Here is a 26062-nt window from a genome sequence, read left to right on the forward strand (position 1 = left end):
AGGAAGTTAAATTTAATCCCCCTCTTTTATTTATAAAACTGTTGTTTGAAGAGTTCCAATGCTCTCACCCTTCCGCTTATCTTTTTGTTAGGATGTAGAGTAAAAATAAAATATATCCCCTTCTCCATCTTTCCTCTCTATCTATCATGGCTGTCAAGGTCTCATTTTTATCTGAGAGTGAGCAAAACAAAAGAAGTCTGTGCTACATTTATCGTCACGCTGGAAACAAACAGTTTTTATTCATTCAAATTCAATTAGAAATGTGTAAATTTGTGTAAACATTTTGGCTGATTGACTTTTTGGATAAAAAAATTATAAATTTGAAATGAATATGATGGAACAATATCCAATACAAGATCAGAAACATCTATTCACACAGTATATTGTAGACATTTAGATGGACTCAAATTGTGAATTTATGTAGCCTATCATATTTTAGCTATATCAAACTCATCATTTTATCCTCAATTTTCAATGAAGAGATAAACACAAGTGAATAGATGATGTACTTTTATGCATAATTATTAATTATACATGTTTCAAATATTTGTGTACCCTTAAAAATTAGCTATTCATTCCTCCATCTGTTAAGTTTCACATCTAATGCGCGTAGCTGCCATGCACCAATTATTTTTGTTTAGTTTTGTTACACTACATAATTTACTCAAAAGATTTCACCAAAATTTTTTTTTAGATTGCATGAGGACAGGAAAGGTTGTTCTAACTCCATGCTCAAGACCAAATTGCCTCACATAACTATTGAATTATTAATACAGTGGAGTCCACTAATCGGGAAATGTGGTTAATCTAAACGAGTTTAGGGTAAAATAAATGTTTAAAAAAATTTATTTTATTCTTTTTTATGTCTTGATCCAACTATTAGCATTTTTAAAGATTTTGTGCTTGTAAAAATGTTATAGGTTGTGTTATGTGATAATTAAATGGTTATAGAGATATTGCAATATGGTAATTATTCAGCTAATCCCAAAATATGGTAATCTGAACACGGGACTCATTAATTATATCTGACATCATCTTAAAAGAAAAGTAATTTTATAAACTGAAAACTATGCTAGCAAAGGAGGCACTTTTGAGATTCATACAAAAGTAATGATTTAATTTACACCCTGAAATAAAAATAAATTAAGTAAAATTATATGAGTGCTAATTAAAAGACATAAGACAATGCTAAATAGTTTTAGAACAGTATTTGCTTAACCGTACATAGACATACAAGATGGTTTCTAAATGTTCATAGAGCCATGGACACCGTACTGGACTCACATACAGGAAGGCTGGGAGCGGAGGCATCTCCCGAACATGCTGTTTCTGTTCTATGAAGATATGATCAAGGTAAGCCAGCATTAACACACATATAAATTTATTACAAACTAAATGGTAAAAAAAAAATTGGGAGTACATTTAGTAACCACATAGGCATTTTATAGACATATGTATTCCACTTTGCTGTCTAATGGAATATGAAAACTCGCATCCAAAATTAGTAAACCAGTGACATGGCATCATTAGACGCTATGTCTAAAACAGTATGTAGTATACTCAAGCATGCTACTTCAGTCACCTGCAGTATGTTGTTTTGCTCATTTCTCTGTGCCATTCTCGCCTCAGTGTTTGCCGTAACCAGTACCGTACACCAGCTTTAATCGGGTTTTGTCTGGGTTGCTGTGTACGGTCTGTGGGAGAGAGGGAGACAGCACAATGTCTCCGCATGTTCAGTTCATGGCCTCCTTCATACAGTCAAACCGAGGAGTTTAAAAAAAAAAAAAAAAAAAAAAAGCACGCCATCCCATAGCCATAGCCATACTTCTGCCTCATACCATGTAAGTTAGAAGTGTTTTTTTCCGCGTTTTAATGTTTCTGTGCATTGTCTTAGCAAGTTGTAATATAAATAGAAAGTTCTGCGACAGTGTTAAAATTTCTCAATTTAGTGATAAAATTGTCACGCAATCATATTTTATTGGACGAATGTAGGAAAATAAAACTCTCATGTATAAAAAGTTTGCAATTAATATTGTGTAAATAGTAAAAAAATTGTGTAAACTGTACGCACAGGAATAATATGTGGAAATGTGTTTGGTTTGTAAGATAGTAAACATGCATTTTAAAATTTTTTCTCCAAATAAACTAGTAATCAAATCTTTCTAATTATTTACCCAAAGTACTGGCCATCTATGGTGAACAAAAAGGGCCCACACAGGCAAGCGTATTGGGTGCAGTGGCGTAGTTTAATTTGCACCCTGAAACGCTGCAGGACCTACCGGCCGCGATACAGAGGGTGGCCGGGTTCCTGGGGCGACACCTGACGGGCCAACAGGTGCAAGAGCTGGCCCAACACCTGCACATCGACAACTTCCGCAGAAACCCTGCCGTCAACATGGAGGTGCTGCGGCGAGCTGGGATGCTCAGCAACTGGGACCAGGCCTTCGTGAGGAGGGGTGAGGCTCCCGGGGGGAAAACACCATGTCACCTGACCAGCCGTCCATTGTCACACACGTCTGATTTACGAGGTCATTAGGGAAGGTAAACCCTCAACCGCACAAGCCAGGGAGCCTTCTGAAAAGGAAGCAGCCGAGACCTACTGTAAGGAACCTTACCAGCATTCGCCAGAGTGATAGTAGGGATGCCATTGAAATGCAAAATCAGGATGACTGGAACCGGACTCGATCCCTCGTCTCTTGGAATCTGAATCCAACCACTACACCAACTCACAACGTAGCAGCAGTAACCTTATTCTTTTTAAAGTACATATCACCTTTAATTCCTTTTCACGCTCTGAAAATGGGATGTACCCTACAATAAACAGAATCATAAATAAACCTAATTTAATTGATTTTAAGACAACCTTTTTTCTGATTGAAAAGATTTTCATGGACATACCACCATTGCTGGTTTTAACAGTATGTCATAGAGAAACCACAAGGATGAACAAGAAAGATGAATACACAAACATACAGAAAACCAGATGAAATCAGCCTATGTCAAATGTTAAACACATCGACAGCAGTGAGAGAATCTGTGGAAGGAATTAGTAAAAAAAATCACAGCACAAACACAGTGGGCTGACAACAATGAGACAGTTGTAACAAGAACAGAAAATACAGACACAACAATCTTGGACAACACAGTGACACAGACTAATTAAATGATCCCACAAAACAGATATTCTAGACGACATATTGACAACATGGCGATGCAAGGGTAAACCTAGCAATGAAACTAAACAAATATTCTGGATAACACAATAATAATGGCACGGATGAACAACACAGTAAGCTTTTTAAGACATATCCAAGAAAGGATTTAGTAGCCATCTGTGCCCATTGTTAGCTTCAGAGTCCAGTTCTGGAAAGTAAGTTAATAGTTTCTCTTCCAAATTATGCAAGCTCTGGATCATGCAAGGAATGTGAGAACTTACTACCAACGATTAGCCATTGCAGTTTATTTGATAATGTTCTGAACACAAGGTACAAATGACTGATCTAACCACGAAGATGAAAGAAAATCTTATAGATTTAGATGCTGAAGGCATGCTTAAAATGGAATTTCATCTGCAAAATATTGACATCTTCTGGATGAAGAGAAAACAAGAATATCCAAAACTGGCAAGGGATGCTTTAAAATTATTAGTGACATTTGCTACTTCTTACTATGTGAATTAATGTTCTCTTCAATGATGGACATAAAAACTAAAAAAGAGAAATAGGCTTCAATTAGAAAATGACTTAGTTATTTGCATCTGAAAAATAAAACCATGTTTCAACGTTTCAACAAATTATTAAAAAATAAACAAGCAAAGCCTTCTCACTGAAATTGTAATTTTTTTTATTGTAGAATAGGACATACAAACACCTGCCATTTTCTTTTACCCGTGACCACTCGTGAAAGGCTTTGCAACCCCCATTGGGGTCGCAACCCACAGGTTGAAAAACCCTGTCCTAGAACATACAGTTGAAAACAACAATGGCATATGTCCACGAAAATCTTTTAAATCAAGCTTCCCCACTGCAAGAATTATTCAAAGAACGTAACTTTTCTCTGCAAATGAGGGGGGGGGGAAGGCAAATTACAATCGTAAGTATTAAATTGGTACTCATTATTTAATTTTTTTATGTCATCTTCACTTTAACTCATAAAATGCAGCCGATAACTGAACACAAGTATAATGTCAATGTAGAGAAACAGAATAATCCAACATGTAAGCTGTGAACTACAACAGTTAGAGAGCTACAAGGTCTTTAAGTGAGATTTAGTCATATAGTGATGTCTAATTAGTTAATGCTATTTCACTCCTATTTAAGGAAAAAAAATTGTAAGGATAACAAAACAGCTTTGATATATATATATTCAGGTGTATGCGGGCTGAATGGCATGGCCTTTGCTATACTGGGGTTTACTTGTATGGAATTATAGAAGACAAAATGAGAACAGAAAGCCAAGCCAAGAACTGGGCTGAAAGTCAGGTTCTGTTCCAATACATAATGCTCTAACTTCCTGAACTGCATCTGTTTGATTGTGACGTTGACATGATTGGATGTAAATATTTGTATGGTTGTATTTACCCATTTACAACTGCTTTAAATATGGTTTCTTATGTGGTGTACCATTTACATATAATAATTATGATAAACAAAAATGCAGATCAGTGAAATTTAAAGTAAAAAAAAGTTTGGGGGACACTGACAATTGTGTAATGAGGTTCAAAGCAAAAAAAATAAATTATGACAATAATAATTTGCTTTTACTGAAAATTCCAACATTACATGCAATATAAATATTGTGATGTTACACCAAATAAAATTTTTGTTCATCTTCACTGAAGTGCATAAACAACTATTGTACATTGTACATACATGTTTCGTATCTGAATATTACTTTGAAAACTGTTCCACAGGAAAGGATGGTGGCTGGGTGGATGAGTTCACACCAGAGCTGAACAAACGAGCAGACCTCTGGATTAAAAAGCATTTGGAAACTACAGACCTTAGGTTTCCATCAAAATTCATCAAGTACTGAAAAGAAACTAGTTCAAAACATTCAAGTGGTTCCTGCATCTCATATACGTACTTCAAAATACAACCATTTTGTTAACTTTGTAATGAATGAGTGTGTCTATGCATGTATATATGTATGTGTGTATGTGTATTATACACACACACACTAATTCCCGGCATGCATTGCAATGCCTCTGTATTTTTTTTTGTATTTTTTTAAAGTTAGTACACACATACAAAGCATTGCTCTCTCTCTCTCTCTCTCTCTCTCTCTCTCTCTCTCTATATATATATATATATATATATATATATATATATATATATATATATATATATATATATATATATATATATATATATATATATATATATATATATATATATATATATATATATATATATATATATATATATATATATATACATACATACATACACATATTTGTGTATTTCTTATATGTATCTTCATATATCTCTATATAAATATAGCTGTATAATTCTCTATATCTCTAACCCTTTATTTTTATCTCTTTATATATCTCTTATCTATCTCCTCTGTGTATATATATTTATATTTCTCTTGATTTATTTATATACATACACCACACACTAAATAAATCTCTAGCTCTATACCTCTCTGTATATCTTTATATTTACATCTCTCTCCATCATTCTGTATTTCTCTATCACTCTCTCAATCTCTATATGTACCTCTCTCTCACACTCCATCACTACCAGCCTCTCTTTCTTTCTCTCGCTTTCTCTATATCTATTTCTCTTTATGTCCCTATCTCTCTCTCAACTCACACACCACCATTATTATTCGGACTATAGAAAAGAGGAACTGACGTAAAGTACTTATTGGTAATTCTAATTATCCTATACTACTCGCGCAAAATCTCACCTGAACTGTGACCTTCCTTGTGTTTTAAACACAGAGGTAAGAAGTAACGGAGTTGGTGTAAACAATCTTTGCCATTTTAATACTTGAAGGCAAATTGAGGATAACCTTGAACCCCTTTTTTTGCTTCTGCATAGCAAAACAATTTTTTGTTAAAATGAAGTTCAACCCTAATTTCTGGCAGATGTGTTGGTATTATGTCTCTTTAGCAAATTCACTACATGATGGCATATTTATGATTCTTCCTAGCTATTAAACAAATTTATAGCATATTAGCCTTTATACAGTTACGATTTGTTTTGCTACCTAAAGGCTAACCAGATGACTTCAACTTCAGAACACATAACTATTCCATAGATTAATACCACCATGGTTTCAAAGGTCAAGCATGCAAAATGTCATAGAGATCAGATGAACAATAAGTTATCACTGCAATGATAAAATTTAATCCAGAATAAATCAATTCTGCTTTAAGGATTGGTATCAGAATCTCACCTCGACAGTACGTAATTAACATTACAACAATTTCCCGTCCAATACGGTCATATGTTTCATTCCTGCCAATAATAAGATATATGTACATTACCTTTATTTCTTCCCCCCCCCCCCCCCCCCCTCCAGTTTAAGATGTTGCCCATAAACTTCTTTTCTCATATAAAACTATGTATTTTAAAGTTGAAAACCATAGTTTGTTAGGATATTACCAGTTACTTATTTTTATTTAAATAATAGCAATACGAAGTTGGTGATGTGTAAAGTTTCTTTCAAAGACGTTTTCAATCTTATAGTCCGATATTGATAGCTCGCAGATTGCATGCGACGCGCACGCTCTGTCTCATGCCGAGTGAACTGCATTTAATAGCTCACATTGGTTAGTCTGTACTACGACGATGGAATAGTGATTTTTCACCTAGAATAATTAAATTATGCTTTAAAGGTTTTGTTTTATAAAAATCTCACCTACAATGACCTCCTTGTTTCGAAGGTCAAGTGTACAAAGTTTCAACTAATCAGATGAACGATGTGTGATCATGTAGAAGACGAACACAAAAACATTATTTTTTTATATAATTAAGAAGATTAAGATATATACATATAAATTTTTTTTTTTCACCAAATACAAAATCTTTGAACTAACTTTTAAGAAAAGGATAAGCATTGAAAAATTTTATTTCTTGATACTGGTTGACTCATAACAAAATTATTTAGTAAAAATACAAAATTTAGATGGTTAGATACTTGAAATTAAATTAGTACAGAGATCTAGGAAACAAAACTGACCTACCATTTTCAGTAGAAGCAACTGAAAATTCTGAACAATTTGTATCTGATATTTATAAACCACTCATACAAACCTTACAACAAAATACTTTTAACAATTTGTAATTGTTATAAATATTATCATGCTGTCCAGACAAATTAATACTTTAAAATCAAGTACATGCATGCAACACAAAAAAACCAACCAAGTGTAATAATATCAGTGTGTGCCTACTTATTCATGAGAAGATACTTTGTATAACTATGTATGTAAGTGTTTTTGTATTAATAATTTTGTATTGACAGTATTGTCCCTGGCTGGGCAGCATTAAAAATTTTAGACCATTTTACTACTGTATTTTTCTCCAAATAGTTAACGGGTTTAAATGCAAAAGAACTACACAAAACAATAAAACACAACCAGCAGTCAGTTCATCATAAAAGTGGGCAATGAACAAGGGTGCTAGAAAATGTGAAGCAATAGGTAGAAGAAAAATGTGATTTAAATTCAACAATACATGATTATCAAACAATAAGCAAGAATATGTTAAGAGAACAGAGATAAGCTATTTCCCTTGATTAGTGTGTTTGTACCGTATTTTGTCACGACACTAACTCCTGCATGGTGTCTCTGTGATTTGTGCAAGAGTATCTTTTTTTCCGTCCTATGATATGTTTCAGACGTATATAGTATATTGTTTTCTGTTCACTGACTCCTGCTTTATGTAGTATTGCATTTATTATGTATGAATATAAATAGTAAGCTTCTGAATAAATTTTATAAATGAAACTATTTTAGTAATTTTAACCAACAAGCCACACATATCACATAGTCATAAGTTTTGCAAAGCTCATTGCACACTAGTGTACCGCAGCAAATGCACCTTTTGAGAAATAATTATCTAGATAAATGAAAATAAGACATGTAGGGAAAAAATACATGTACAGACCAAGGACTTCTACAACTCTCCAAAAGCACTCATGGTTCTGCCTCCTCTCAGTGGCCGAGATCGGTCACACATTATACTCTTTTGCGTGGGTCCAATCTTACTTCTCAGTATGACTAAAACGTAGGAGTACCAAGTCAATACCAAAGTGGTTTAAAAGCACAATAAATTTGGAAGGTATTATTGACTTAAGGCTGTGTTTATATGCCTTTGACTTTAAGTCCTACCTTTTTTTTTTACACGGGAAGATAAATCAAATTAAATATTGCAAGCAAGACGAGAACACAGATGAGTTTTGCAATGACTGGTGACGCCGCACACTACCCTAGTGACGATCACCGTACTTACGGAGAAGAAACTCGGTTATTGCCGGCATCACGACGGTGCTCACAGTTTCTTGTCCGTGCTCTGCACAACCAGCTTCAGGAACACAGGCTGCTTGAAGGCGCTGAACAGGTCCAACTCAGCTTCCCTGGCGATGGTTCGCACACGTTCCCCCTTCTTCCCCAGCACGATCTTTTCCAGCCGAGGGCTGGGGCACTCCACCACGACTACTGCCACCAGGTGTCCTGCAGTAAGCCATTATCATGTCCCAATAAACTGACAAATATAACACTAATATATGATAGGCATGTGCGAATACTAGTTTTTTGATGCAAAGCAAATATAAAATTGAATGTTTCAAAAAATATTCATGAAGTCGATTCAAATTGTGAATACTGTTTTCGGTGAAGCTGTAAAACTTATTTTATAAAGTACAGGATTTAAGTAAAAATAAAATTGTTTAATGTTTGTAATATTTGAACTAATTGAGGCGGTCGACGTAAAAGGGGCACATTGGTGTAAGTGCCCTTTTTAAGCAGAATTCATTTTCTATTCCGCTATGTTGTTAAGCATATGTAGTAAAATTTTCAACTGTATATCAAGAAAACTGAAGTTGGTACACCTTTTTATAGTAAGACGTGCAAACACACTAGTCTATGTGCCCTTTTTAAGCAGAACTAATTTTCTCTCCATGTTGTTTAGCATAATAGTAAATTAACTGAATATGTTAAAAACTGAAGTTGGTAGGTACACATGTTTGTAGTAAGATGTGCAACAACATGACAGTACACTGTTCTATGGTTTTATTTAAAGTCTGTGTTTATATTTTGTTGTTGTGAAACAATGTGTCTTGCAAGTTAGATTTATTTCACGTAGTTTTTAAGATGAATGGGTGTAATGAGAATACTGTAGAATGTGATTGCACATCTGTAAGAAAAAGGAAGATTGTTAATAAACAAAAGAACAAACATCATGAGGAAGTGAAAAAGAAACGTGCTCGAGGAGAAGGTTATGTTTGCTCTTCAGGGAAAATTGTGTGTGCCAAAAACTTCACATTTGTTTCTGACTGTTGTCAAAAGAAGTGTTATGAGAGGATGGGTTTTTGGAGCACAGGTAAATATGTTTAATTCGTTTTATAATGGTCAGTCAAAATGTCTTCAAGATTCTTATTGGGAAAATGCATGGAGGTTGCAGCAGAACCTAAGAGGAAGATTGTACACCAAAAAAAGCCGCAGGACCACACTTGGATATATGTTATTGTTGCAAGTGGTTGCAGGATACCAGTATGCCGTAAATTTCTTTTAAGTTTGTTTCAAGTATCTGTGAAACGTCTAAGAGTTATTCAGAAAAAACTGTTATTGAATGAATCTTTCGAAGAGAAGAGATACACTCACAATAATCGACCTAGAAATATATCTGATGATGTGATTGAAATGATGGGTGTACATCTTAGTATGTTACCTCATGATGAAAGTCACTATTGTAAAGAAAAAAGTAACATGTTGTATTTTGACAATACACTCCTCACTACAAAAGATTTATATGACATGTTTAAGAAGTAGGTACTACAAATAAAAATGTAGTAAACCTTTGGGGATGACGTATAAGACTTAATATGAGTACTTCAAAACACGTTTTCCATGCAGTGTGCATAAACCAAAGACGGGTGTATGTGATTATTATGAAGAATGCAAAATCAAGCTGAATAATGACTCCAGTGATCCATGTTGTCCACTCTTTGAATTGCACAAAAGGAAAGTTCAAAAACGTAAACAGTTGCGTGACAACTACAAAAATAAATGCAAAGAAGACCGGTTACTTCTTATAATAGAGTTTTATTATGCTCAGAACTATCACATTCCAAAATTGAATGTAAATACTCAGTTTTATAAAATAATGTTTTGGCTGTACTGCTTCAACGTACATGTTTTCAATGATGATTCCAGTTATTGCTACTGTTTTACTGAGTGTGATGGAAAGAAAAACCCTAATTCTGTTGTGTCTTTTTTGTACGATTGCCGGAAGAAACAGTTGCGTAAGTTTTCTCTTGTATCTACAATAGTTTTCCTCTCAGATGCAGCTGGAAGACAGAACAGAAACACGACTGTGGCAAAATTTTCAGCCTGGTTTGCCAAGGTGCATAATGTGAATATTGTACATATGTTTCCTGTACGGGGGCACAGCTTTTCTCAGTGTGACCGCAATTTCAGATTGATCAGGAAGAAAATCAAGAAAAAGGAAGTGATTGCCTCATCTTGAAGCTATGGTCACATGCCGAATAAGTCCTTCGCCATTTGAGGTTATTATGGATAGGGGTTTGCTGAAAGATTGGTACAGATATCTGTCACAGTTTTTCTACACCAAGCCTATTTCCACACACAAATTTTCTTTCACCATCATGAAGTATGTGATTATCAAATACCAGAGGAATGGTGCAATTTTATGTTCTCAGTCCTACACTGAACTCTTTGATGTCTTCCGTATCTGGAAACCTGCTACTGGAGACTTCAAAAATGCTTGTGCAGAGCTTTCGCCATGGCCAGAGGTCAACGAAGATGATGTGAAAAGCCTGTTTCGTTTTTTGAGTGAGGATGACAAAGACTTTATTGTTGGCATGATAAATCATTGCTAAAACTTCCAAAGACTGCAATAATCAGTAATGTTTCCAACATTAAAAAAGTCTTACTTTAAAGATATATGTTAGATCCCTTTGTAAATAAGCCTATAGTTTGTACCACATAATGTTTCCAGATTGTGACAGTTCTCTTCTGAGAAAACGGACTGTAAACAGGATTTCAAAGTCTGGGTTTTTCCAAGAAACTCCTAGGGATTAAAGGTCAACACAATGGGGCTGATAAGCATCTTTCAAAATCTGGAAACCTTATGTAGTACAGACTCTACAATTCTATTGTATTTTTCAATAATGTCAAAAAAACATGTATAATGAAGTAGCAAGATGGGGTTGTTTTTTGAGTTATTAAGATTTTATTATTATTATTTATGTTCGACAAGGTTGTTTTATTTTAAGTAATTTTTTTGTGTATTTTAAGTACTTTATTGTATTTTTAATATGTCGTAACTGTCACAGTCAGCAACAACAATCACAACAGTAAAGTATTTATTGTTACTAAGCACACAAATTGCATTTATTTTTGCATTTTTATTATAAGCAAAAATTAATAATGTAACAGACAATATGATTATAACACAAACACTTTTGTTTTAAACGTAAGGAAATTATCATTTAGATCTAGTACAATAGTAAATCTACTTAATGGCATTTACATATCTAATGTTATATGTTCTACGTAAAAAGGGCTCATAACATGCAATTTAAAACTATTTGATATATTATTAAATATAATATTTATCAACATATAATAAGATTATTTAGTATAAGAAACCTGTGTTATCCATTGCTTGAGATACTGTACAATTGGTAACAAACATAACAATATTTAAATAAACAGTGAAATATTAAAATCCATTTTTCTCAGAACACACATATAGCCAAAGTGCCCTTTTTACGTAGACCGCCTCAATTAAGCTATTAACCAATTCGGCCCTATGTATAACATCATTAAATATAAATTGTAAAGTAGCCATGCACGATATTAATATTGAGCATTCATAAAAGCAATTGAAGTGCCAAATTTTGATTTTTTTAAGTAACCAACCTTATTCAAGAAGAAACAATGAAAAAAAAAAAGGAGGAGTTGTCTGTAAAGTCTGTTTACGGATGATAATTTTACGTGATAACATGATAAGAAAACATTGATGAAAAATGCATCCTTTTTAATTTTCAAATATTATTTACAGTTTCTGCAAATTTAATTTAAATAATTTGTTTAAATATAATCACGAACAATTAGTTATAGAAATAAACTGAAATCAAATCAATGTCAATAAATTGTTAATTTGAAATGACGAAATTGGACAAATAAATCAAATTTTTTAAATTGCTGCTTTTAAAAAGCCCGCCTTAACCTGTTTGATATTATAGAAGATTTTGTCGCATGGTGGTTGGCCGGTTCAACTTGTCATTGCCTCTCTATTGCTTGTTCCGCGCTCTTGCTTGCACGCTCGGCTCAGGTGTAACGTGACAATGAGTCATGCTTTTTCGTGCGTCAGCCAGCGTTCATCGATTTATAAGACGTTATCACGTTAAAAAAAATCAAAATATTTTAACGAGTGAATCTTAGGCTTCCAATATTTTAAAGCTCTGCATCACACCTAAAGTTTCAAGTAAAACTGATGGCCAATTTCCTGGAGAAGTCAAATATAATATTAAAAAGAGCTTCAGTTAATTCACTTAGTGAATGTTTTGCACAGGCTTAATATATATGGCTTTACACTATACACTATATACTTCCAAACGTAACCAAATTAATCTTTGGCAATCACTTCAAAAAATTCAAAAGTTTAATACTATGAAAGGTTTTTAACCTGGTATTATAAGGTTCGGAACACATTCTAGAATCTGGCACCAATCAAGACACTCACTTTCAGATATTTCCAGGTGGATTCCAGTTGTTGACCTTGGTGGCAAGGTTGCATTACTGCACTACCAGTGCTTTTAGCTTTCTCAGATAGTTTATCATTATTATCAGTTTTCATTCTGGCAGGTTATATTACATATTTCACCAGTACATTTATATAAAGATTTTTGCAGTGAAACTTCTTTGCTGAGGGGACTATAATTTTCAAGTAGTACGAAAATTCTGATCATATGGGGGGAATGGATAGGAACATGGTGGGGAAACTGGGAGAGGAGAGGAAAATTTAAGTAAAAGGGGACAGCAGGGGAGGGGTAGATATGATGCAGATACTTGCACACATGTAATCTTGCATATTTGAATACTTGCATACCTGAATGCTTACATACTTGCATACTACATAGAATGCTTGTATACTTGAATGCTTGCATACTTACATACATTTTTTTTTATCTGCGACCCTAGCCAAAGAGAATTATGTTTCCCATACCTAATAATATAGTAAGCAAGAAGTTTCACTTATGACATACGCGGATTCTACTACTAGACCAACGCTCATCTGTATTCTTTTGATAGAGTAGCTTAATACAACTTCTTTTAAATTGTACTGTACAGTAATTTTTTATCATCTGATAATCTCATTAAACTACAAACAAAGAGGATGGTAAGGGTTGGTAGTTGTGATTCGACCAATGGTTCTTGTCAAGATTATCCATCCACCGAAACAGGTATTATGAACAACACAATCTGTTTGTGCATGTTGTCATCATCATGTTCATAATACCTGTTTCGGTGGATGGATAATCTTGGAAAGAACCATTGGTCAAATGTACCAAAACAGGTATTATGAACAACATGATAACGACAACATGCACAAACAGATTGTGTTGTTCATAATACATACCTGTTTCTGTACATTGTTGTGTTTATCTGTTAGGCTTGTTCTGTGTGGTTTATGTTTTCTTTTTTATTACTAAATTTGCATTCTTCAGTTTTTCTATGCCAAACAATGCAAAACCAAGAAATTGTATTAAATCAACTCCTGTACAGAAAGTAGCAGACACGACCGTCACACAGAACAACACGCCACACGCAGGTATGAAGACAGCACTCACCGTGCTCGTTGACCTGCAGGTAGGTGAGTGTGGTGCGCATGACGTAGGGCAGCTCCTGGGGCAAGTGGTCGAGCAGCCTCGCCCGCACCGTCGTCTCCACCATCTGCTCCGGCCGCTGGTCGGTCACCCGGTCCGCCGGGAACACCCACGCCCCCGGCCGGGCCCTCTCCAGCAGGTACGCCTGCGACCACACCGGCACACCCCTCGCCCGTGAGGCAGATCATTCCACAATCTCAGTAGGACGAAGGGGGTGATGATTTCACGCTAAACATTTATAGTAACAAAATTTTTTTTTACATATACTTTTAAACTGGCACCACAAAGTTTTCTTTTTATAAATAATTAAGAGTAAAAAAACATTACAAATTAAGTAGGTCTACTTAAATTGTGACTAAAACGACAAACAGTAACTACATACCATAGAATATAAGGAAGATGAGATGCCCTGCTTTTTAATTCGCTGCTGGTAGATGTAGTTGGTAAAAATTTTAGTTATACATAATTATTTTAGGCCTACCCTTCTTTTTTTTTTTACAGGTCTTATCATTTTTACGTATAGTTCAAGACTAAAAGGTATTGGCAGAAACACAGTGATTTTCACAAATGTTTACAATGATTGGTCAGACATTTGCAGATTTAAAAAAATTTCTCATAAAAATTCACATTCCACACCACAGGTGAACTATTAGAGATCAACTACCATTACGTGTGGTGCCATGAGACAGCCGAGATTCAACATACCCCAAGGCATTTTTTCACGCAAGTACTGACGTTAAAACAATATCTACGGCTTTGGGGTGAATGTTTTTGGTATGTAGCAACTTCAAAATTATTATGGCATTAATCTTTACTAGGATTGTTTGCTGTTTTCAGATTTTTCAATATCTGTTTTTTCTGTTGTGATGGGTTATGATGACGAGAAAACAAAAGCTGTTATTGGATATTTGTACAAAAAAGAAACATATGCATTAAAATGTTTGAGGCATGACAAATTGACGTGTTAAGCAGTTTTTCTACTGCAATTTTGAATGAAATTTAGTAAGGCTGGGCATATCTTTAGAAGCACAAAAGTATATACAAATGTTCATAAGAAACTTTCACAGTAGTAGTTTTTATTAGTATTAGTCAATTATTCGCTCTCAGTGTAATAAGATAAAAGTTTTCACTTTAAAATCTAGCCTCTTTATTATTATTATTATTATTATTGTTGTTGTTGTTGTTTACTAAATATAAATAAAACTGAACTTTTCTACATGAAAATAAGCAGAAATGTAATTTACATATTCTTGAAATTTTATGTTTTTTTTTTCCTATCAAATCATTGGTAGTTTTGAAAGTAGGACCTTAAGATTTTCACATTCTACAGTGCAACAGAGCATTTAGCACTTTCAATTCCATCTGGATGCCCTGTTGCATTATAAACATAAATTATTATTTTATGTTTGATTTGCCTGAAATCCACCCATAAAACAAATATTTTTTTATTTATCTTTTAAAGATATAAATCTGGAATTGCTAATACCAAGTTTTCAGAACAATTTTTCAGTGAGATTTCAAAATATAACTGCCCTAAAGTGTTCCAGTAAAAACTATAATCAAACCATCGATGAAGTAGTAAAATTACTCAAGGAAAAACTTAAGAAATAATTTATAATTAATTTAATTTAAAAGTTACAGTACCAGTTAAGCATAACCTATATAGAATTTAACTATCATATTTCCATAGTTATTTTATTTAATTTCCTTAAAGGTGCAAGCTGGGAATTGCATTCCAGAGAATCCCGTTTCATATCCCCGTCCGATTATTCTGAGTTAAATTTTTCACAGAATCCCGAAACTATTCCAAGAAACAGACAATGGCTCCTTATTAAAAGCCATGATTTACTCATTAGTCAGTTTCCCTGTTTCCTAGAACTGTGTTTTTGAGTTTGTTGGTCTCTTATGACCGCGATGTCAACGAATGTTAAGCATAAGTAAAACTTATTTAAATGTCGCCAGAAGAGCTAAAAAAAATTATTACGACAGCTACAACAATCCAAGAAAACTAGATCATGCAATGCTGTCAGTGAAACTAGAGCTACATTTTAAATGTGGGTTAGTTTTTTCAGACCTAAATTAAAAGCAAAACCCATTCCTCACCCACCCATCTCGAAAAGAGAGCCACGTTTACCTTGATGGAGTCCATTCCGGAGCCATCGAGAGCCGATACCAGGAAAACTTCCCTGAAGCTCGGCCAGCCCCGCTCCTCCTGGGCTACCACCAGCAACTCATTCTCCGTCAGTTTCCGCTTCCCTGGCGCGCCAGAGTTACGCTGGCCGCCAGCCTTGCTCGTCGTCAAACGGTGCACGACGTCGAGAAGCTTCCGTTTCGATTTCACAGTGTCTATCTGGTGGGAGAAGTCACTCAGGGTCAGCTACAAAACCATGGAACGCTTTCGGGGCCAGTGATGATTACACCCTTAAATTTTCAAAAGTGGCCATCCAAGCTGCGATCATTTAGAAATTTTGCTCCACACTTACTGCCGGGTTGTCGAGCGCCTGCTAAGAGAAGATGGCCGGAAGTGCTTTCTACCCTAGGAACATGTTAGAAACGAGTGTTATTACGTCCAAATAAATTAAAACATTATATAAAATGGATATTTTTAATTACAATATTTACAAACTGGTATTGGTTTTACTAAATCATTAGCAGGAAAAAATTCTAAATATTTCACTGATTCAAGTCTACAGAACCATTAGCCAATCAGTATAATGACCATTCTTCAAAGTATTCAGCCTAGAAGTCTTTATGTGGTGTAGGTTGTATACATAATGCAAACTGTCCACGTATATTTTTAGATATGGTTTAATAATTAAGATCATAACTTAAAATGAAAAGATTACATCATTTATAGTTATCTGTTCCAAGCCCATGAAAAATCTGGGCAGGCCTGAGTTGTTATCCAAAATACTTTGCAATTACTAAGTAAGCCTAACAATAAAAAAAAATTTAAAAAAAGATGGGTTAAAAAATTTCAACATACAAGAGTCCTCATTTATTGATTTGTCCACTCATTTATTCTACTATTGCTTAAGAACGTACATTGATTCGATGGAACATTATCCAAGTTATGTAACTTATACATTATATATACATATATAAACATTGCATAGGGTAAGATGGGATAAACTGGTAGTGGAGTAAATAGGAGACCAACTTTTATATTGCTTGGCTTTAATAAAATGTGCCCAAATGTTGCTTTTACATTAGGCAAAATACAAAAATAGTTTCTGTTCAAATATCTACTTTAAAACTAACAAAAAAACTTATATGTCACTGTTTTATACTATATAATCTAGATTATAATTTATTTATTTAACTAGGTATAAAACATTTAGTCTTTGTTTAATTTTCAGTGGAAATGTGTTTTATAAATATTTTTTGGTTGCTGTACAAGCAAAAATTTACTCCAGCTTTTAAACATAAATAAAAATGTGGTTTCAAGCCATACACCACAAAGAGGTGATTGTGGGAGCAATCTTTTTTTTTTGGTAGAAACTGTTTTAAAAATTTTGTAATCATGTTAGTGTGATACATTAGTGGACTCTAATACTATGATAAATGTTATTGCAAGATTAATTCAACCGTATAATTCGCATGAGAATGATTATAAAATTAAATTGTCTCATGAGTTGCCCCCTTTTACATTATATGCCTATAACTTAATATTACTACATTTAGAAGGTATATAAAACCAATTTTCCTAAGTTCAAATGCTGTAGTACAATATAAGAACGTTCATTTTGTTTCAATTTTACCAAAATTTATCATTCCTAAATAAATTTATTTACATGATCGCTCAAAGCAAACCTTGTTCACAATGAGGAAGCTGTCCTTGTCTGAGTGGATGTGCAGCAGTCGCAACACTTTGACATCCAGTCTGTCCCTGGTCCAGCGATTCGAGGCGTCGTGTACGACCCCAATCACGTCCGCTTCTGCCATCGCTTTCTCCCCGTCACGGGTGAACTGCTGCTCCAAATTAAATCTGCACGACCGATGGGAACAAGGCACCTGTACAAGTCTCATCATTACAGTGGTTGTGTAACAGGCTAGTGTTGATAACGTAAATTGTGGTAAAAATAACTTGCAAACTATTAGTGTAGAAAGAGCCACCTAACATTTGCCTTAGCTTAAGCTCGGGTCTCACACAGTAGATTTTTTTTTTTTCTTGTCTTACTAATAGTTAAAACGCACTTAATAAATATCTCTTGAAAATATTTGGGACAAAGAAACAAATGCAAGGGAGTTATAGGGTTAAATTTACAAAATAAATGGCCCTTAATTAATGTAAAATAAATAAAAATCAAAATGTCCTGTGAGATCCTACCTTTATAACATAAATAGAATGGCTCCTCTTAAAAAGAGAAAAGATATGCAAAGGGCCTGCAAATGATTTGTTCTCTAATATATAATTACTCAAAAGCTGAACCCGAGTTGGGAGATTGTAAAACAGTGAGATATGAACCGGTTGGCCTGATTCATTCATAAAATTACTTGTGACATGATGAGTCAAGTAAAAGTTTAGAATTTTGTAGTCGACATACATATGGTACACAAACTACTACAGTTCTACTAAAAAAAAAAAAAACTAACAAACCATGAAAACTTAAAATAAGAGAGAGTAACAAATACTGCTAATTGCCCTTGTGTTTTTGTTCTACACTAAGCAAAGCATGTTAGTTCTTACTAACTGTAAGTAAAACTTATAAAACTATACATAAATGCTTTATCAAGAATCAGTGGCATTTTGTGACTCAGCAGATTTTCTTGGTATAAATATTTTTCTGCACAGTTAATTCATGCCATGCAGAGAATGTGATTTTTTGTTCCTAATATAACTAATTTATTTAGAACGGATCTAGGTAGTGAAGACTAAGTGCATCTCATGCTGAATCCTATACACCTAATCATGCAGGGTCTTAGCTATATTGCAATTAAGATGACTGTTCACAGTTAAGAAGGCATGAAACTTGCAATACAGCCAATATCTAAATACGTATACTTACAAGCAAAAGTTGATACCTTCAATTTTATCTAAAAGTAAATTAATTTTGTTTGTATAATGTGTAAATTTTCAGCTAAAATTCTAACCATATTTATTAATCAAAAAAACAGCTCTACAAATTTTTATGGAAATTTTAATGTAATTAGTTTCTATTTTACAAAACTCGAGGCGAAGCATCAGGCGAATTACATAGCTTTTGAAACACTGAAACAGTCTCAAGAATGTTGTCAACAACATGCTGAATATTTGGCATCACAACGAGCTGCTGAGACACAAGAACAATCACAAGCTCTCTATGAAGAGTAAGCTGAGCGTCATGTGGGTTACAGAGCTGTTGAAATGCTGTAACAGTCTCAAGAAAGTTGTCAATAATGCACAGAATATTTGCTTTGTGGGTGATAAGCTATTTTATATCACCCATCGTAAGAGTTGAAGAAGCAGAAGCCCGCAGACGTGCTGTTGCAGAAAGGGCAGTGTAGCGACCGACGGCAAGAATTTCATAGAAGTATATACACTGGCAAAAGCGTGAATTGCTCCATGTACAGTTATTGCTGTGGCTGAAAGAAAAATTGTGTCCCAACCACATTGATATCATAAGTCCAGAGATCTCTGATCTGAAAATCGACAAGAATCTGTACGACGTAGTAGTAATATCTACAATCCATGGCCAATGCAATGCACAAAACCCATCATCTCCGTGCATGAAGGATAGAAAGTACAATGAAAACTATACCCAGGTGCTACTGAAAGACATGTAAACGAACAATAATGGCTATCACCTTATCAAACACAGATCACTTGAGTACGAAGGGTGCACTACCACCATTATAATCTACGGCAGTCCAGAGGAAACCGTAGTAGACAACAGCAGATTGTACCTTATTATCCCTTCCTGGAAAAATTAATTAAAGCTCATATAAATGTAGACTTTTGTAACTAAGTACAAGCAATAAAATATATCTGCAAGTATATCAATACAGGAAACGATCAAGCAGTTTTTAATCTTCAGCAAGGAAATGTCAATATTGATACCAGAGACGAAGCGCAAACTTTTATAACTGGCTGATATGTGAGCAGTAACGAAGCGTGGTGGTGGCTCTTGAGCTTGCCACTGCACGAGACATCCCACTGTCAACCATCTGGCAGTGCACTTACCTAATGGCGAGCATGTTTACTGCACAGAGCAGAATTATTGCGAAAAAAGAGTGACTACTCCTAGGATGACACCAACTGCATTTTTTCAACTTTGCCAAGTTGATGATTTTGTTCTAATCTACGTCAAAATTCCTTGCTACTATACATGCAGTGTACGAGGGATACTTGTCGACAACTGGCCAGGTGTGAAGGCAGGAGACGCACTCAGCCGGATATACACTGTGCATGTAAGCAACTTTGAGTGCTACTGCTTGCGCATGCTACTGAACTACGTGTGGGGACCGATGGGGTTCCAGGAACTCAAGAAAAATCAATGTGCAAGAGCAAGCTACCTATGGGAAAGCCTTTGAGATGTTAGGGTTGTTGGAAAATTACGACCATTGGGGTGCTACGATGGAGGAAGCTGTATTGTCAGTTGCCTGCTAAAATTTGAGAACTGTTTTTTATTTTAATTAGTACTTTGTGATGATCCAACCCTCTTCAGTTGTGGACTAAATACAAAGGAGCTTTGTCAGAACATCTCTCGCAGATTTTCAGAACACAGGTCATTAATGATTATATTTTCAATGAAGCACTTAAAATTACTGAGGATCAAATATTTTGAATGGTTGTAAAAACTAGCTGAACTTTTATGCCTATACCACAACAATGAGTACAACTGTCCAGTGATGTAATCAGAGAACTAAACTATGCATGACGAATCTAAATTTTTTGGGACTATACTACAATGTGATACCATACCATTTTTCATGACGTCACCAAGATAGCGTGGCTCACGTCATTACCACCACTTCTTACTTGCGGGAAAGTGCAGGAATATAAGGGTTTTGGGCAGGGAACATTTAGGCTCTATTCTATATTACGATACCAATATCACATTTCCTTGAAATCTAGGATTTTTTTACCAACTTAATTACGGCAATACCATTTTGATTATACATTTCACATTTTTAATGTAATTAAATACTGATATCTTGAAATATAGGAGACCAGGTGGGACTATACTCTACTTCACGATACCAAGAAAAATATGTTGTATGTTAATTTTTCACACATATCATAATTTAAATACTGGTATCGCCAAATAAAAACACAGGATGGAACTGTACTCTACTTCTCTATACCAAGAAAAACATTTTTTTCTACATTTTTCACAAATTCAACGATTTAAATACTGGTATCGTTAAATAGAGTACACTGGGTGGAACTGTAACATATTTCACAATACAAAAAAAAATTATTATTTTCTAATTTTTCACATATTTTAAAATTTAAATACCTACCTCTCACAAACTGAAAAAATCAAGCATTACAAGCCTCGCCTACGTTGATACCAATACATGAACGGTACACTGATACCTACTTATGAAAAACACCTGAATTATTTTCTCTCATTCACCTACTACTATGACATCATTCTCTTTCCCTACCTTCCCCTTGTCACTGTATTAAGCTTCCTCAATTGCTGGTATCACGTTCTAGATTCAACACAATGTTTTTTCCTTTAAAAAAAATAATGATAGCATGAGTATGAGTTAATTTTAAGCGATTTAGAAACTTATATATGTAGCCGAGTACATCATAAATCAGAATGTTTTGCAATAAGATTGAAAAAGAAACCCGTCAACGATGGGTATCACAGCTAGTTATTATTATATGATTCCAAAGTTAGATTTTTGCATGTGTTGCTAATTCTTGCAAAAAGGAAAGATTTGTTGGGTTAGGTCAGCTAGATTAATAATATGTATTTACTACATAATGAATAGGCCTACATAATACTTAACTACCTATTGTAGCTGACCTAAACTAACTAACCATTACCATCTTCTTGCAGTATTTTAAAACGGAACCTAACCATTCAGTATAAACTACTGTATTGGTAGACTACTTGGAATATTGCAATGTAATTTTACATAATGATTAAAAACTATAACAGAAAGTAAAACAATAAATTTATGGTTTTCCATTTGCATTTTTTAGGATCCAACACTCTCCTAAACAATTAGCTTTATGAATTAAATACATACTATTAATGTAGTTTACCTAACCCAAGGAACCTTCACTTAAATTATTATTAGCCTCATTTCTCCTGCCACTGATCTGCAGAATTATCAAGGTACCTATAATTTAAATAATGTGGACTAAAAACTAGCGCTAATAGAACCCTGCATACACTTCAGTTCACAGAGCTAACTCCCAAGGCTCACCGTTTAGTTTCCTCCGCTGAAACCAGCCCTGGTGTGTCAAGAAAAACCATCTGAGTGTTTCCTTCCACTGCCACAGCATGGACTTTGCACCTCGTTGTGTGGACCTTACTCGATATTGGGCATACCTTTGAACAAAGAGGTAACATCCAAACACTTGGTGATAATCCATTTAAGGAGGGATCCAAAATATAAAAAGTCCCAAACCTACCAAAGTTTAACATGTTCCAACTCATATCAGACGAACCAAATTCTTCAGCCACCTTCTTATTGCTTCCAAGACAAAGAAACTTATCTCATGTGGGTAACTATAAATGCTGTACACCTAGCAGTTACACTGTGCACAAATTAAGTGTTCAAAGTCTGATCATATAGTTATGATAAAAGGTAAATATGTAGTTGAGCGGTATTTGCGAAAATAAATGTTAAAAATCCGAAAATACCTTCATTAGATGCTCTTTAACTTCCTCTTTTCATTAAAAGCGGCAGAGATAAGAAATTCCAAATACTTTAGGAGATATTGCCGTTCTTATTTTGCTATACAAGACCTGTGTAATCAATCTACGGGTGCGATTTTTTTTATTGCCATGTGTTTGTGAATGCCTAATTAATGAAAATGGTCGATTAGGTCAGGTCAGTTACATTATAAATACTTTGAAACTAAGCGTACATTAAAAATAATATGAATTAATTTCAATGATTCTTTAGTTTTAAAGTATTTTATAATGTAACTGACCTGACCTAACAAACCGGGACAAAGGATGAACAGTAACAACTCACGTAAAATTTTTTTGTTACTTATTACTTGCGCAATAACAAATAAGACTTTAAAATTAGAAACGTTAAAAACTCGCCTAAGTTGGATGCGGTAATTAAACACCGTTTTAAACAATAAATGAACTAAATAATCACGTATTGGTTCATTTGAATTCCGGCCTATCACGAACAATCACGTGACATCATTATCCTATAAAAAAATAGATACCTACTCGTAAACAAGAAACAATGTTGAAAGCCACATGAAAGCACTGGTATAATCGTGATGAAATTTAAAAATTCGATATCTCCTAAAGTATTTGGAATTTCTTATCTCCGCCACTTTTAATGAAAAGAGGAAGTTGAAGAGCATCTAATAAAGGTATCTTCGGATTTTTAACATTTTTTTTCTCGCAAATACCGCTCAACTACATATGATGAAATTTAAAAATTCGATATCTCCTAAAGTATTTGGAATTTCTTACCTCCGCCGCTTTTAATGAAAAGAGGAAGTTAAAGAGCATAGAATAAAAGTATTTTCGGATTTTTAACATTTTTTTTTCGCAAATACCACCCAACTACATATTTACCTGATAAAAAATCTGCACACGTTGCTAACTACTTATTCAACTTATCTATTTCTTACTGGAAAAAAAAATTTACATTTTGTGGATTCCCAAATATTTGTAGAATAAAGAAATATCAATTTAAGATTATTATTAGGCCTACTGCGATTCACTATGCTAAAGAATTATCAAACCTTTCTTGTTCTCATAATCTAACATGATTAGATTAGTAAAAAAAATTAAAACCTTTTTGCTTTTTGCAACATAGAACAGTTAATTTATAAATACTCACTGTTGCTTTAGTCCTGCCGAAGTTCTAAGCAGCGAGCAGGAAATTAGCGATTGCCTTTATATGACATACCTTTCGTCCAGTAAGATGATTGATAACTGTGCTTTTTCCAGCATTTGGCACTCCAATAACTGCAATTTTTACAATTTTTGGATTTGCAGGCGTCAAAGGAACGTTTACATCACACAGTTCATCCACAACAGTCTCTTGGGAGGCATCCGATGACAGACTACACAAATTCAGAAAACTGATCTTATTCCTAGATAAATTCCAGCGAGCATTTAAAGTTTTTAAAAAGTGTGTTACGGTAGCCATTTCTAATACCATATTTAACTAATAAATTATAAACCAATAACCCGATCAATTCTTTTCATCCTTTTTCAGCAATCTGAAAAAACGTCAAACTGTACATTTTCTTTGCAAATGTTCAACATATCTAATTCATTGACGTTACACTGCAGTACTGGGTACGCAATTCGCTTTAACCACAAATATTTTAACCGATTATTTAACAAAATATGAAACACGCCATGCGACAGCAATCCGACATAAACAGCTGATAACAACAACACTAGAAACTCAATGTCGCCAACAAAACTCACGTTTACTACTATAATAATGCAGTTAAGAATAGTACTATAAAACTAATTATTAAATTTTTTTCTGTAGACCATTTGCAACATTATAATATATGTTATAAGTTTTTATAATAAAAATAGTTTAAATACAATGAACATAAACGTATTTGTAAATTCCAAAGATTTCTAGTGTGAATTTATTAATTGCCCATGTCCTTTTTATTAACTGACAGCAGAGCTTCTTACGGCAGAGTGTGAAGTCATAATTGTACATTATGTAATACAAATATTGGAAATCTTCAGGGAAGCTTACAGTGATCAAATTCATCGGACCATATCCTAACAAGCCTGGCTATTCCAGATATTAGGAAAAGATACAGATGGAGCATTAGCCATCAGACGTGATTTTCACATACCAATATGGCGGACATTTGTTTATATTTGTATCAACTGTTCTAACCTTTCATTTATTAATGACTGTAGTTGAGCTGTTAGGAAAAAAAATAGATAAAAATATCACTTTTTAATATGTTTATATATTAAAAGTTTTAAAAATCTGCATGATACAAATGTAATGATATGAGTCGGCATGTATCTCCAATTTGACCTCCAATACAGGCACAGTTGATACATTTGTAAACAAACGGCTGTCATATTGGTACGTGTAGTACACTGAAACCCCCCTCCTCTTTTAGCTTAACCCCCACGTCAAGAATCGGACCTTGTATATTTCCCTAATCTCTGGAATATCCCTAATCTCTGGAATATTCACCTTCGTTCTGCTCCGGAGTTTTTTTTCCTGTATACCCTAAATATAACCAGGTATCTACGATGTACAAATCCACTGGACCATACCCGAAGAAGCCCGAATATTCATCTTCGGAATTTTTAATTTCCTTTTGAAAATATGTGGGTCAATGATACAGAATAAACAACTAGCAATGGTAAAAGAAATTTTTTTCGTAAATTCGTTAAGATGAAGTTAAACTACATCGAATCAGAATAAGCTTCGGACCCCACATTATAGTGCCAACTGAGAATGGTAAAACCTCAGCTTGGTGTAACAACAGCCTATATACCTTGTATCTACCTAAAATAATGTTGTACTTACAAAGAGACATTGTACGCCTCACCTTAAAGTTCGCTTTCTGTAGTGCGCTATTCATCATGTCAGCTTTAGGACTTATACAGGTCTGTGTTCATTTTAAAAGCCTTTGAACTTGGCACTTTAAATTGGAATTCGGCTGATATCACTAAGTTTAAAGGGCTATAAAATAAAAACATAATTTTGTATCCTATAGATGTTTTATTTTACCACTAGCTTATAACCCGCGGCTTAACTCATGGTAAATTCAGGATATTGCTGTTATTGCACCATTGTCAGGCATTTTTGTGAATAGTTCCAATACTTTTAA

At 34.2% G+C, this 26062-nt stretch overlaps 2 protein-coding genes across 10 annotated transcripts in view; one reads left to right on the plus strand and one right to left on the minus strand.

Moving 5' to 3' along the window:
- Positions 1-5255, plus strand: part of LOC134530818 (sulfotransferase 1C4-like) — a 116007-nt gene extending 110752 nt beyond the window's left edge. For all 5 annotated transcript variants that reach the window (XM_063366057.1, XM_063366054.1, XM_063366059.1 and 2 more), the window contains exons 6-8: positions 1259-1353; positions 2273-2456; positions 4913-5255. In XM_063366057.1, the coding sequence (XP_063222127.1) occupies positions 1259-1353; positions 2273-2456; positions 4913-5034 (401 nt within the window). In that variant the 3' untranslated portion in view covers positions 5035-5255. The remainder of the gene's footprint in view (positions 1-1258; positions 1354-2272; positions 2457-4912) is intronic.
- LOC134530817 (GTPase Era, mitochondrial) overlaps positions 1-24653 on the minus strand; it is a 38332-nt gene extending 13679 nt beyond the window's left edge. For 3 of the 5 annotated variants that reach the window (XM_063366050.1, XM_063366049.1, XM_063366051.1), the window contains exons 1-6: positions 24142-24653; positions 22462-22586; positions 17905-18079; positions 16226-16441; positions 14056-14236; positions 8469-8689 (exon numbers count right to left, since the gene is read on the minus strand). In XM_063366050.1, coding sequence (XP_063222120.1) covers positions 8508-8689; positions 14056-14236; positions 16226-16441; positions 17905-18079; positions 22462-22586; positions 24142-24396 — 1134 coding nt within the window. In that variant the 5' untranslated portion in view covers positions 24397-24653 and the 3' untranslated portion in view covers positions 8469-8507. Of the gene's footprint in view, positions 1-8468; positions 8690-14055; positions 14237-16225; positions 16442-17904; positions 18080-22461; positions 22587-24072 lie in introns of all 5 variants that reach the window. The other 2 variants (XM_063366052.1, XM_063366053.1) reach the window with 2 other exon arrangements.
- Between the last annotated feature and the right edge of the window lie 1409 nt (positions 24654-26062).

Source organism: Bacillus rossius, chromosome 3 (assembly GCF_032445375.1).
Source record: "Bacillus rossius redtenbacheri isolate Brsri chromosome 3, Brsri_v3, whole genome shotgun sequence".
NCBI lineage: Eukaryota > Metazoa > Arthropoda > Insecta > Phasmatodea > Bacillidae > Bacillus > Bacillus rossius.